This window comes from Macrobrachium rosenbergii, chromosome 59 (genome assembly GCF_040412425.1).
Source record: "Macrobrachium rosenbergii isolate ZJJX-2024 chromosome 59, ASM4041242v1, whole genome shotgun sequence".
Lineage (NCBI taxonomy): Eukaryota > Metazoa > Arthropoda > Malacostraca > Decapoda > Palaemonidae > Macrobrachium > Macrobrachium rosenbergii.
This window is the reverse complement of record NC_089799.1, coordinates 12672020-12687152: the sequence shown is the minus strand read 5'-3', so window position 1 is coordinate 12687152 and position 15133 is coordinate 12672020. Positions and strand designations below refer to the sequence as shown.

Genomic DNA, 15133 nt, shown 5'->3' with positions numbered 1-15133 from the left:
GTAAAATTCAGTAGCTTTTTTTTTATGCCACATCTCTTAAATAGTTGTAGTTACAAAGTGTTTTTTCATCAGCTCTGCTACAAGGAATGACACATTTCCATCATAAGTGTATATTTTTGTATCACTTCCAGGACGACAGTGGTGGGCCCCTCATGGTACACGTAAATGGAAAGTGGGTCGTAATAGGTTTAGTGTCATTTGGGACCAGATGTGCAGAACCAGGTACTCCTGGTGTATATACAAGGGTCAACACCTTCCTTGACTGGATAAGAAACAATGCATAGATACCCATTTTATCTGACTTATTTCAAGGTGAAATGTAAGTGTAAGACAAAGAAATCCTTTTAATATTAAGCAAGTAATACTTTGAAAAGTTAGTACTGTAGCTTTAGATTCATGGGTTTCAACTAGTTTATTGAGAATGCTTCCTATAAGTGTCTTTATGGAAGATCCCAAAAAGCACTTGAGCACTTTCAGGTCACTCTGCTAAGAGGGAGTTGGAGTGCTTGGACAGCAAAATGAAGAAAACCAAAATTACAGGAGATGAAGTACAAGGATCTAAAAGGGTTGGCCAGAAAGATGGGAATGGAGGTGAAATAAAAGGATCAAGGGTGGGTGCAAGTAGGGTTCAAAGGATGCTGCAAATACATTGAAGATATTAAAGTCTGTTGAATATTATTTCTTTAAATTTTTTTAATATACACCAGGTTTTAGGGTACAGGAACATTTTCCAAGAGTTCTATAAAGCATTCCTCTACTAGAGTATCCCTTGAATAGCTTTAGCCACTTTCAGCTTGTCATTATAGGGCATGAACACTTGGAATATCAACAGCTGATTTTCATTCTTTATCGACTGAGAAATTCTCTTGTAATCATTTTACAGTTGGTTATAACAGACAGTGACAGCATTGCATGGTCTTCATTCATTTCATTGTTTTTCTAAACAAATTCATTTCCGAGTTACCCACATATATTTTAACTCCTCAGTTTTCTCTTTGTGCGAAGCTTGGATTACAAATCAGAATTGAAGTGTGATACTACCCAATGGGCCTAATTTATATTCTCATGAAATACCTTCAAAACTGCCCTGAGGTATTAGTTTCATTTTGTTGTGTAGTGCAAAGGAGATTTGTAAATAAATATTAATTTTAAGGATTTAAGTTGCTGTAAATATCATATTTCACAATCCATTCCAATGTATGAAAAGCTAAGGGACATATCTTTAAAGAAAACTATTTAATATACCTGAAAGAAAATTGCTATATAATGATGGTTTGGATTACAGATTATAAAATTTAATGTTCTTGAAGCATCCAGTTGCAGTTCTTCATCCGTTGATGTTCCCTATGCTTGTCGCAAATTTGGCTCAGGTTAGATTGAGCTCACCTGATAATTGGCAGAAATTTAGTTTTAGCTAATGACTGTTCATTTTAAGATGTAAATTTGTCTACTATATACAGTGAATAAAAGAGAATTTGAAACAATCTTTCCCTAGTGGTATAATTATAAATGAATGCCTGAAACTGTTTTCAATAACTACACTATGCTGAACTAGGATGTCATTTTTATTTTATTCTGAACTAGGATGTCATTTTTATTTTATTCTGAACTAGGATGTCATTTTTATTTTATTCTGAAGTCATGTTTTTACATTATGTTGTAAATTACTCCCTTGATTGGACCTCTTTTAACTGACTTGAACAGCAACAACATAATGGCTTCTTTAGACGTGACCTAAAGAAATCAGAACTGTTATGTAGCCTTTGACATTTCAGGCGTGACTATAGGATCTGACCACACCCTAAAGCTAGAAGGCTTGTTGAGAGAAATTACGAGCTGGCTGCCACTACAGAGTTGGGTGGTGATTCACTTACTGTTAAAACAGTGGCACCTAACTTAGCAATTTTGTCACTTGAATTGTAGTGGCAACCTAGAAGAGGAATAGTACCACTCCTGGAATGGAATATCACTTCATAAATTTCTCATCAGTAAGAACTTCAACATTTCAAGTCTCCCTCTCGCACATTGGAAGAAAAATCCCGCTCCTAACTCAATCTCAGCAAAGTTGTAAGTGCATAGGGATACACTTACTTCAGCCACCAAGTCATTACCATAGATGACAGCTCTTCCTTGGGCAAGTTGGTAGAGTTGTGGCCTTGCACTTGTTAGGGCTGAGTTTGACTCTCCAGCCAGCTAATGAAGTTAGAGGAATGTATCTCTGGTGATAGAAATTCATTTCTCGCTATAATGTGGTTCAGATTCCACAACAGCTATGGAGTCCCGTTGCTAAGCAACCAGTTGGTTCTTAGCCACATTAAATAAGTCTAATCCTTCGGGCCAGCCCTAGGAGAGCTGTTAATCAGCTCAGTGGTCTGGTAAAACTAAGGTATACTTAACTTTTTTACCATAGATGACTCGCATTGACTACACAGGAATATTGTACAACTTGGACTCAGTTCATCCAAACACAAGTGTAAGAATCTATTGCAGTTCCAAACGGAAAGGAAAGCGCAGGGAAACCAGGAACCCACATGCTCTCTGGATAGACTTGACCATTCTCATCTATAGAGGAAAATGTCATTACACAATTACAGCAGCCAGTGTGATTGGGCAAGTGCTAAATGTTACCAGCCTTTGAAAAGTGGAACCAGCTGCTTATTCCCATGAAAGGTAGGTTTTGCATCCTCTTCTGCTTCCCTTACAGATCATTTTACTTGGCCAACCATTAAGGTATTTTCATAGCCCTCTGCAGGATAGACAGATAACCCACATTGCATTTGTCTCTTTTAAACACTTCAACATCCTTTGGAGTTTTTGTCCCAAATTTGGCAATTTTTAATTGGTACACTGCAACCAGAATGACTTCCTTGGGTCCAGGGAAGGTCAAAAGTATGTGGGCTAGACTCTCATCAATTAAATGCACTTAAATATGACAACACATGACACACTATCCAATGAACCTGCCTTATTCTGCTCAGTTTACTACAGTACAGCACTGGACTTGGAAATTTTTTCTTGTACAAATAGCCTAAAGAACCTATTTTTGGAGGGATTACAAGAACAGGCTGCACTTCAAGTGACAAAAGCACTACAATAACTACTGAACCTTATAACTGCATGGTTAAACTTGGAGATCTGATTTTAGAAAAAAAGGATTTGAGGGTAAAAGAAAAGCAATTTACTGCGTCAGTCTTTTACTACATATAGACTTAAGCACGAGATGTAACACTAACTTGCCAGACTCTGATTTTGCTGTCACTGTAACCAGCAAATAATGTTTGGCCATCTGCAGACCAAGCCATAGAGAGACACTGGGGAGGTTCAGCCTTGGTGTTCTGTGATATGACATCAGGTTTCAGCTCATCAACCATGTTCTTACCCTCAAGGTCCTGCAACACAATTACCAATTAATGACAACCACCTTGTTACAAGTCTAGACCTGCATTTGATTCCACTATTATCCATTAAGGTTTTGAAAATTAAGACATTTGATTCCACTATTATCCAGTAAGGTTTTGAAAATTAAGAAAATCCACAAGGCTAAATAATAATGCTGACTAGTAACTTACCCAAATCTTAATAGATGGACCGGTTGCAGCACACAACCAGTAACGGTTGGGACTGAAGCAAAGGGAGTTGATAGTGTCTGTGTGATCCAAAGTATACAAATGCTTATCATCATTGAGATCCCACAGCATAGCCTTGGCATCCTGGAGAGAGAGAAATTTACAACCACAGTTATATAGTCAATGTCCATTTTATTTTACCTAAAAATTTCAAGGATCAAAACAGATTGGCTTCCATAATTGCATCATCATTTGGTCAACAGATGTCTTATCAGATTTAAATGCTTTTATTTGAAATAAAACTACCCAATTTACATGTAAAATCAGAATGTAAAACTTACCTTTCCTCCTGAAGCACAGAGGGAACCATCAGGTGAAACTGTGACAGTGTTCAAGTAACCAGCATGGCCATAATGGTTAGTCTTGAGTTTACAGTTGGTCAAGCTCCAAACCTAAATAAAAGAAAAGGCTTCATTAACATGAATGTCTTGGAATATACTAAAATTCATTGCATTTCAACATTATTTCGAGAAACACTACCCAAAAAAGTGGGGGTGGCCATGATTTGTGATACAGCAAACAAAAACTGGGCACACTTGTTAAAAATTTTAAGCATTAATATGGTACAAAAAAAGGGGAAAACTTTAACAAGAGAAGGAAAACTTGACCAGCAAGACAGGGTAACAGATGGGAAACTAGCTGGCGCCATAATCTAGTCCACAACAGGCAAATTGTTAGTGGTAACCACCTATATGCACTATCAATATGAACCATCTACATCTACAGTATACAAGCACGGATTCTTGCACACAATTTCCATGCCTTCTGATCATCTAGCAGTGTCCTTTCCAAGAAATTAACTCATCCTCGTGAGCCACCACCACATTGCGTGCATCAAGTCACTTACATTTGTAACCAAAAACGGCATTTTTATGATAAATGAAGTTCATTATACTTACCAAAACTGTAAAGCTTTAATCTTAAATTTGACATCGCCCGAGATATATTTTTTTCAAACTTTGTTTGGGCAGCTGATATAATTGGTGGGCAGCCCACCAGATGCTGGTGAAGAGGGTGGGGTGGAAGGAGACTCGCCAGAGTAGCTCAGTTTCAATCTCGGTACATACGTGATAGCCTGAGATAACGCCTCACTCAGCGGGAGGAGAGGCCTTTAAGTTACAGTGTTTTGGTAAGTATAATGAAGTATAATGAAACTTAATTTTATCATAAAAATGTCATTTTCATTATAATGCCATACCAAAACACTGTAAAAGCTGATTCCACATTTAAGGTGGAAGGGCGGGGAGATGAGGTATCAGTTATCGAAAGGGTACACATCATAAAAAGGACAAACTCTAAACATGGGCATCATATGGATCCCTACAATAAAAGGCAGGTGTCTCCTTACCTGGAGATGGCTTTTGCAGGAGGTACTGTTGCTGGTTGAAGCTCCACTACCTGCAGAGACATAGGCATAAGCACTGCTAGCTTTCTCTGCCTCCATAACACTAGTAGTCAGGAAGTACACCAGTAAGACAAAGGGGCATGACTTTCCTTTGCTCTTGCCTGAGCAATTGGAAAGCAATCAGACTGAAAACAGGCCTCACCGCCTAACCTAAAACTAGTTAGACACAAAACATACCCTTCTCTGTACCCTCTAGCGCTTAAAAAAACTAGATTGGAGAGGGTACTCCAGGTGAACTAGAACACCCCAGCTTCCCTTTAACTCAGCAACCATAAAATCACAAGGGAGAAGGCACGATAAAGAACCTACCCCTAGTGTGTTTCCCCTAAAACCAAAGCCAGTTATAGATCGGGACCTAACGTAAACAGGTCCTGAGCACGCAACTCGACCTCCTAAGGTGAGGGAGTGATCGCGAAACACTGATCTTGATCTCCAGAAGGTGCTCTGTGTGATCTGCGAAGTGACTTATGATGGAAAGGCACTGAAGTTGCTATTGAGCACTTCATGAATGTGAGACTTGACTAGGAGTGTGTCTGTGCGCCTCTAGAATGAGTTCCTTGTCGAAAGCAAGGGCATTTTTTTCTTAGTGATGGTCTCTAAGAGACCAGTTCTTTTAAAGGTTAGTACCTTGGAGACATCAACCATCTCAAAACTACATCCAGATTCCAGGCAAGGAAGGTTTTGAGTCTTAGCTGTGTCTCAAGACTTGAGATCTGACAAGCCACACGGTTGTGCGATTGTGTCCAACCTTCTATGGGAAGATTGGAGGATAGCATGGCTCTAGTAACCTTTGATGGTTGATGGCATAAACTTTTTCTTGAATCTCTTAAGTAAATGAAAAAATCGGCAAGTTGAGTTATAGACTCGAAGAAGAGGAGATGCTATTTTTTTTTTTTTACACCAATTCCTGGAAGACTGTCCACTGGATTGGTATAATTTGCTAGAAGAGTCCTTCTGCACCTCGTAATAGCCTCTGCAGCCTTGCTTGAAAACCTCTGCATCTGATGAGCTTCCTGATAGTCTGAAGCCTGTCCAGGCGTAGAGTGGACAATCCCTGGTGGAACTTCATTAGGTGGGGTTGTCTGAGAAGAGGCTTCCTTTGAGGTAGAAGCCTTGGGTCTATCAGGAGATCTAGAAGGTCGGGAACCACTCCTTCATTGGCCAGAACAGGGCAATAAGGATTAGTTCGGCGTTCTGATAGAATTTCATTTTGTTATCACTTGCCTGATGAGCGAAGGAGGAAAAGGCATAGCAAACAGGTTCGTCAGTCTAAGAGCATGGCGTCCACCAAGTGAGTCAGAGGTCTGGAATTGGCAAGCAGAACACTGGGAGACGATGGTTCTTGGAGGCAGCGAAGAGGTTTATCATGGAGTGCCCCACAATTTCCACAGATCTAGGCACACTCGGTGGGTGCAGGGTCCATGGTTCCGACGGCTGAGTTGGTCCACAAGAACGTTCAGTTTCCTTGCACAAACCGAGGAAAGGAGCCACCTTGTTGTTTGTCGCCCACAGAAGAAGGTCCCTCGCAGTTTCGAACAGGGAGAAGGAATGGGTACCTCCCTGTTTCCGAACTTATAAGCTAGAGTCGTAGAGTTGTCGGCGTGAACAGCAACTGCTTGACACCAGAGGCGTGGGCCAAAATCTCCTGGAGAGCGAGGTGAATGGCCAATAGTTCCTTGGCACTGATGTGGAGCTGCTTCTGTTCGGTCGACCAAACTCCTGACGTCCTGAAGTTGCCTAGTTGTGCTCCCCAGCCAACACTGAATGCGTCTGAGAACATCTGCAGAGATGGTTGTCTTGGAAGGAGATCTAGACCCTCCGAGTCTTTTCGGCGATTTCCACCAAAGATGTCTCTTGACGTCGGGGGGAATGCTGAAGATCGTGGAGTCCAGCAGAGTTCTGTCCCAAGAACTCTTCAGGAAACACTGCAAGGGTCTTGTGTAGATGACCTAACTTGTCAATTGCTCCACTGACGACAGAGTTCCCAGGAGAGCCACCCACTGACGGGCGTGAGCAACTGTCAGGAAGAAACTTGTAAGAGGCAGGAGGAAACCCTTTTTGGGGAAACAGAAAGCCCAAAAGCTAGACTGTCAGAGTCATCCCAAATAAGAATCCTCTGCGAAGGAATTCGCTCGACTTTTCCGTGTTTACAGAATCCCAAAAACGAAGGCTAACCTTAGGGGTTCTGTGAAGGTCCTCATGTAGCGAAACCCTTGACGATGAACAGATAGCCAGTCATCAAGGTACAGGAGATCCAACTCCCTTCCAGGTGGAGCCATGACCCATCAGGCGAGAACCTGATGAATGCCCTGCGGGGCTGTGGATATGCCGAAGCAGAGAGCAGAACTGGTAAACTTTGTCCTTGAAAACAAACCGAAGATATCTCCTGGAGTCTTGATGTACCTGAATGTGGGAAGTAGGCATCTTCCATGTGGAGGGGGTCACCATCCAATCCCCTCAAGTTAGAGCCTGAAGAACGGAGCCGGTTCGTTTCCATGGAAAAATTGGTTTCCACTAAGTACAGATTGAGAGCGCTTACGTCGAGAACTGGCCTCCAACCCGTGACTTAGGGACTACAAACAGGCGGTTGTAGAATCCTGGGGTTGCCCACGTCCTGCCTCTTTGATGACCGTTTTCCGAAGAGAGACTGGACTTCTGTGTCTCTAGGCCAAAAAACTTGACTGGGCCTCTTGAGTATGCTGTCAAGGAAATGGAAGAAGTGGAGAGGAGGAGGTTGGTTTAACGGAGGCAGCAGCCTAGCTGAGCACTTTGAATCACCCACTGTTCTGCCTCTGTCTCTCCATTTCCTCCCAAAAGAGACTGAGCCGGCCCCCCACCAGCGCATGGGAGGACAGGTTCTGCTACTGGCAGGACGACCTTGGGGTTTTAGAGAACTGTGACCTCCTGAAGTTGGAGCGGGGCCTTGAGTAAGGTTTGGGTTTGGCGTTAAGAAACGGATGTCTGGTAAGAGGAGACACCATCTTGGTCAAAGGAGCGGAGTAGCCAGGTTTGGCGGAAGACATAGACAGGATGTCGCGGCGTCGATCTTTCAGCCATAGCTGAAAGGGACGTCTTTCACTATCGATTCTGGGAAAAGGCCTTCCTTGTCAAAAAGATGCGAACATCAAGGCGGCCTTTTGCGAAGAAGTCACAGTCTTAGATAAAGAAAAGAGTTATTTCAAAGTCTCCCTCTTCTTCCAGAGTGGTCATGGCGAGGAGGAAAGTTCGCTGCCGCATTATGGATAGCAATGTCGGTGCAAGTAAGGAATCCCGTGATTCTCCCAAGATGTCTTCTGCGATATTAGCCTGCTCAACTTTGTTTAAAAACAGCTCCCATCAACCAATCAGAGAAAACTAACAATCTCTAGGAGCTTGTAGAGGTTCTTGGAAAGGTGGTCTACATCCAGGCAGAAAAGAAAGCCTTGGCAGCTTCAAGGAAATGCGTCTTGAAGGGTCCCAAGGCAGCCAAAGTCCCCTTGTGCTGAGATTGCAGGCCTAGTGAAGGAGATAGTTCCTGTGTTGTAATAATTTTGCCTCCTTTTCAACAGCTTTGAAGGAGGGTACGACAAGACGCTTTATAAGAGGCTCTCTTAGCTTCCAACCCAAGCCTCTACCTCCTTCAAGGCTTTCTTGGAGGCAGTGGAGTACCAATTTGGGAAGGGAAGTGTTAGAACATTGCTTTCCCAGTAGCAACGTGGAATCCGGGGAAGAGGGGCTGTCGGCTGAAATGTTGATGGTACGACTGCAGCAGAAAGTTGAGTGAAGCGTAAGGAGAAGAAGGCACTGAGTCAACGGGACCTTCCTCTTCACCAGCAAGAGTGGTTCCGTGCCAATATCGTCCAGGAGTTGAAGAACAACTTCATGGTCCCCAGAATATAAGCACTTTTGCAGACTATCTTTTCTAGCTTCTCTTCCAGCAGACTAGATTCTGGGAAGTGAGGATGAAGCCAAAGGAGCAGACACTTCCTGTGCAGGAGGAGGAGGAAGAGGCACAGGAACTTGAAGTAGATCCTTCTGGGGTCCCTAGGGCAGGAATTATCAGGAGACTGCCTCTTTAAGGGTTGAGAGGCATGATCCCACTTGCGATGACTAGGGGAGGATCTGAAGAGCTGAAAGATGAAGAGACTGAAGACAGCGGCTTGCTACTTCTCATCTGAAGAACTTACCCTTAATGAGTGGCGTTTCAAGTGAACATCTTGACGAAGATTCTGGGGACACGATCCTCTGTGTCGAAGATGTCGAGAAGAGCGACAGTCGATGGGAAACACTACAGGGAACTTGCACGTCTACGACTCTTCTCAAGCCTTGCGACATTCACTTTGTGACTCTTTGGAAGCTTCGACGAGGGAGTCAAGCTTACGATCTTTCTTTCGACACTAGGACTAAGGCTTTTGCAGTTGCCTTAGAGGACGACTGCCAGGGGCAAGCATTTCTGACCTTTTTCGCCAGCGCCGGACTGTCTTCTAGCCTCAGAAGGCTTAGCGGGACAACTGCCTTTGCTCAAGATTGTCAGAAAAACGAGCAGCCTCGCCTGAAACGCGATCACGAACAACACCAATGTTATCAACAACACTTACGCCCGGACTACGGCGTGAACGCACTAAACTTAAGACAGAATCCATGAAAACGTTCATTGCACTTCCATTTGAGTTCTGGAAAAGATCAAATTCTGATTTTATCAGCCTCGAGGCTGGGCTGACTTTAGGAAAACATACTGGGAAGCTGGTGAAGAGAGGGGATAGGAGGAGGAGGAGGAAGGAGCCCGGTAAGGGATGACGCTGATGCCACCATGAGGATTAGCTACTTCTTTACTTAAAAGCCTTTCTATCCCTATCCTTAACCAGCTTTACTTGATGGGAATTGTATGTGTGCCAAAACTCCTGACCCCATTCAATACACTCACTGCATGTGTTCTCCTGGGAACACTCCTGAGTACTTCACCAAAGAGATGCCAGAAAGAAGCGCATCGAGCTGAAGTAAATCCAAACAGTTTGAACTGACCGGCCTTACGAGATGCTTCAACACGCCGAGATTGAAACTGGAGCTGTTTACTGGGGCGAGTCTCCTTCCCTCCCCACCGGCAACGCGGGGGCTGGATCTCCTGCCAATTATATCAGCGTTCCAAACAAAGTTTGAAAAATATATCTCAGGGTCAAAATTTAAGAGATTAAAGCTTTTACAGTGTTTTGGTTAGGTATTAAAATGAAATAGTTCTTCTCGGGGGCTTATTTCCCACCACCACATTGCGTGCACAAGTCACTCACATTTGTAACCAAAATGGTTCTTCTCGGGGGTTTATTTCCCACTTTGTGAACTGTAATCTGCAATGTATGCTAGAATGCAAACTTGTTGATTGAGTGGTTGTCATAAAACCATAACGTACAACATCCAAACTGCATGACATTAACTTTCATATGATTAAAAGAATAAATTTTAATTTGTGAACCTACTAATGCAATTATTTTTGTCGTAAGTTTTAATGGACAGACAGTTTCAAATGGCTGATCTCAAAATCCAACTACAAGAGAAGTCTTGGCTCAAAAAGGTTAGAATCACCTGCTGTACCATACCACTATCCTTACTCTTAAACTGTTTAGTAAGCATCTTCTCATTCTAAGCATACTGAATAATAAAATCACATGAACACACACTCTCCACTAATGCAAGCATTTTCTCAATTAAATTATGCAACAAGCTGACATAATCTAAGGGTCTTGAAATTCAATAAAGGTTCAAAAGGTTCCAGATTTCAAATGGAATTCTCTGTACTGTACAGTATAATTCCATATTTATACAGGATACTGCATTACACCTACCACAAACTGTAGACAGTCCTGCACTGTTTAAAGAAAAATTCCTGATTCACAGAAAATAATGTTATGACCAAAAATATCAACACCCTCAAGTGGAATACATAAAAAATTACCTTTACAGCCTTGTCCCATCCACATGATACAATGATAGGATTGCTGTTAGAAGGAGAAAACCTCACACATGATACCCAGTCAGAATGGCCATCTTCTTGTATTGTGTATTTGCACTGGGCAAGTGTGTTCCAAAGCTGAAAAGGGTCAATAAATTTTAAGAAAAGCAACATTTACAAGGTGAATGCATTTGACTAGTCAGTATTTTACGCACGACTACTTTCTAGTATGACAAGTTATAATTCTGAAAGGTCCAGCCGAAGTACTTACCTTAATGGTCTTATCCCTGGAACCAGACACAATTTGACGGTTGTCAGCACTGAAGGCCACCGAGAGGACATCCTGTACAAAAATTTTAAATACAAAAATGACACACAATAGTATTCAGTCTTTCCAACTGTGCTGACTTAAAGGGAAGAGATCCTGGAATTAAGGACAACAAAACATTTCCCCTGGAATTAAGAAAAAATATTTCCCCTAACTCTCTCTTCATGATCTGTTACAACAGAAAGGAATACCTTTCACTGTTAGGTATGGTAATGACTAATGGGAAGCAATATACAGTACAGCACATAACACCCACCCATTTTACTGTCAAACTAAACCAAATTGCAAACTACACATTTCCCTCTCCTTTAAGAAAAAATCAACCACAGGCACAAAACAATCGGAGATAGTTTACTGTAATTAGCAAGGGTTACTGATTAAATAATACAGGTCTAAACATCCAAGAAGTTGAAATACTGTTACCCAAAATTACCTTGTAACAAAAAAAAAGGTAGAAAAAATTTCAATACTAACCATCCGATCCAAAATGTAGGAACAATTGGCATACTCACCATTAATTCAGCGTCCTCTTCTAACTACTAAAAAAAATATAATAAAAAAAAAGCTTCCTGACATTTTTGAAGACATCCATAGCAAAACACCAAAGTCACACCTTCGTGTGGTCCTCAAAACGACGTGTAGTCTTGCCAGCAGCCAAATCCCAAAGGCGCAGTGTCTTGTCCCAAGATCCAGACAATGCAAAGTGACCATCCAAGGAGAGGACCTATAAAAAGTTGAAATCTTAGATCCTGCTGTACCTAGTAACTTGACAAAAGTTGAAATCTAGAGGGAATGTCCCTCACAAATTAAATCCCTTGCTGCCTATCAAAGTGAAATAAAGTATTTAGAGGCAATGAGGGAGATTACATTCAAGTTGTGAAGAGGGATGGAGTTCACATGAGGGAATTATGAAGTATGTACTTTTTAAGAGGGCTGACCAAATAATTACTAAGGTAAAAGATTAAAACTTCTACTAGACACCATTATTGCTAAATAAAACTAGAAAACACTTACTACATCAGAGATGAAATGTGAATGTCCATGGAATCTCTTCTGTGGGAAGCCATAATTATTCTCCTCTCGTGTGAGTTTCCACAGAATCAAGGACTTGTCTATAAAGAAAAGGCAAGGTTTACTGCAATGATTTTGCATTTCTAAAATATTTAGACCCTACCATACCCTCAAAATATTTTTTTCCTTTTTCCTAACAATTCAAACTGGTCACTTGAGTTACTACTGTCTTGATCTGCTAAAACATTAAAATCAACTAAAGGCAGCCTAGATCTCATGGAGTACATAGCAGCACAAAAATGCGGAAAACTTCAAGAACTTTTGCACTGTTGGTGTCAATCTCTTCACAAATATCACGGCAAATATTGCAATAAAATGCAATATTGGAGATTTAAGAGTTATACGCAGGTGAGTGTGCATTACCCCTAGAGCCAGGGTGTCTTAGTACCAGAAGTTGAAAAGTGGAATGGTAGGTGTGAAAATATAAAAAAGAATAAAAAAGGGGAAAACCTAATTAAAAAAAAACAGCAACATGTGGCTACTGTACAAGGGGTACAGGGATGAATGTGTAACTGTAAAATACCAAATATCAAAGATGGGACTTACATTACAAACAACAAACATTATCATATTTCCAGGCCTGTACATATTCTACAAGAGCTGGACATGGATTACCAACAAGCACTGATCATTTTTTTCAAATGCCTGTAATGGTATTATAAATAAAAAGATTCATGACTAAAAATACAACTGCTTTTTGGAAGCTGCTATTCATGTTACAGTACAGTATAACAAATGAACTGAGATAATCATCAATAATGTAAACAACCATGCAGTCATTAATACTAGTGTAACTAACTTCAATTTACAATGTAAATTATGTTTTGTCAGTTACATGTAAACTGCAGCTTCCAAAGGCCAAGAGCTGGGACCTATGAGGTTATTCAGCACTGAAATGGAAATTGACAGTTGCCCTATGAAATAATTGTTAGGAGACGATGGAAACTAGGCTAGAAGAGAATATGAACAGAGGTACAGTAAAAGGAATGAAAGGGGTTGCAGCTAGGGGCCAAAGGGACTACTGCAAAGAACCTTCCTTACCCCTCACAGTCTGGGCTAAACATATTTATATAATATTAAGCACACCCCTCGACTGGGCTAAATGTAATGGAGAAGAGAGGGGAAAAAAAAATCAATGGAAAGAGGAAGATATGCATATGCACATGGTATAAGAAAATTTCTAAAAAATTTTCTGTATCAAGGGACTCTGAAAGTGAATATTTTCTACCTTGTGCGGGGGCTCTTTTCAAAGGAGTGTCACAAAAATATGGTAATTTTACCTTGTATATATATATTTTTTTCATTTTATTATGTAACATTATAATTACAGCTCACACAATACCATAACAGATAAGAACTAAAATTAGTAACAAATTCTGAGTATATTTATTGTAAAATATTTACGAGACATCCTGGGATGGGGAGCTGCACTAAATTTCCCTACAACATCTGAAGTTAAGCTGACCTCCCTCTATCTTCTACTGAGCTACTATAGTTGCCGTGTACGAGTTGCCAGGCTTCATTTATGGCCCATGGAAGTGATCTGAACACTTTCCCAACAAAAATCTGTTCACACTGTATGGTGCAAAATCTTGAATATATACACATATGACCAAGAATCCACCTCAAAACTATAAGTAAACATATACTGTATATGTCACTTGGCCACAAGGGGTTAAGTAATGCCTACAGTGCACATGAGGTGCACTGACAACTATCCCCCTAAAAGGTTTAACCTTTTACCGTCTTGTACTGTGTATTTTATTCGAGTTTTCAGTATTAAAAGTTTTCATTGCTGTACAATATAACACCATTATGTGAAAACAGAATAATGATAGGGGCCACTGACAATATACAATATAAAACCAATGTGAAAACAGAATAATGATAGGGGCCACTGACAATAAAAGAAAACAATATATGCATCAGTTTTAATAACTATTTTTGCAGTCAGTGTAAGTTTTCAATGTTGATCAAAGCTGCATTGAAACAGCAGTTTTGTAATTCTTGCCAACTTACCTCTTGAGGCTGACAATATCACATCAGCAAAATTCCTATTAGTGGCAATCTGGGTGACCCAGCCACTGTGGCCAACTAAGGTACCACGAAGTTGCAAACTCTCATTCATTCTGAAAGGAAAAAGTTTAAAAATTAGAAGTGAAATAACAATGTTGCAAGCTGAACCTTGGATTACAACCAACACAATCTACAAGTATTTCTTTCATCAGGAATAATCATTGGTAACTGGTTATTTACTGTCAAACTGACAGTTCTACTACTGTTTGTGCATTTTATTGACTGATGGCTGTAAATATGCAAAACAGCTGATTTTGGTGTATTTCAGGCCAGCAACTTCCAGATTTTCATATTAAAATACTGTACCAGATTTTTATTTCAACTTATACATGTAAATTACCCAATTTCCCCTTTTGATAAAATCACGACTCTGCTTGTGAATGCAGTTCTTACTCCAGAAAGCCATCCCATGCACATCTGAAGTTGCTGCTCTTCTTCAATGCTTTTTCGTGACATCAGGGGTCAACTGCATTCTTATTCTAAAACTTTATTTCCCTAACTGACAAATCAGTATGGCATCTAGTTTTCAGCAGTTCCTGCAGGTTTCAACAATACTGGTCTGCGTGACAGCTGTTCTCTGGTGCATTTTCACACTGCTAGAATAATTTGCAATGAACTCTGCAATGTTACAGTAAGTTTGTATGGCTGAAATGACTCTAACTCCCAAAAACAGCACATTATGAAGAAATCCATATTTGGACATG

The 15133-nt window shown here is 40.8% G+C and overlaps 2 protein-coding genes across 3 annotated transcripts in view; one reads left to right on the top strand and one right to left on the bottom strand.

The window, feature by feature from the left end:
• Positions 1-1484, top strand: part of LOC136837533 (trypsin-1-like) — a 551788-nt gene extending 550304 nt beyond the window's left edge. For both annotated transcript variants that reach the window (XM_067102379.1, XM_067102378.1), the window contains one exon: positions 132-1484. In XM_067102379.1, the coding sequence (XP_066958480.1) occupies positions 132-284 (153 nt within the window). In that variant the 3' untranslated portion in view covers positions 285-1484. The remainder of the gene's footprint in view (positions 1-131) is intronic.
• Positions 1485-3177: 1693 nt separating this feature from the next.
• Positions 3178-14512, bottom strand: Rack1 (Receptor of activated protein kinase C 1). Its single transcript, XM_067102283.1, has 8 exons — positions 14373-14512; positions 12297-12394; positions 11896-12006; positions 11226-11297; positions 10958-11092; positions 3908-4018; positions 3570-3710; positions 3178-3389 (listed from the first exon to the last, which is right to left on the bottom strand). Exons 1-8 carry the CDS (start codon positions 14479-14481, stop codon positions 3210-3212), a joined length of 957 nt encoding a protein of 318 aa, XP_066958384.1. The 5' UTR covers positions 14482-14512; the 3' UTR covers positions 3178-3209.
• Between the last annotated feature and the right edge of the window lie 621 nt (positions 14513-15133).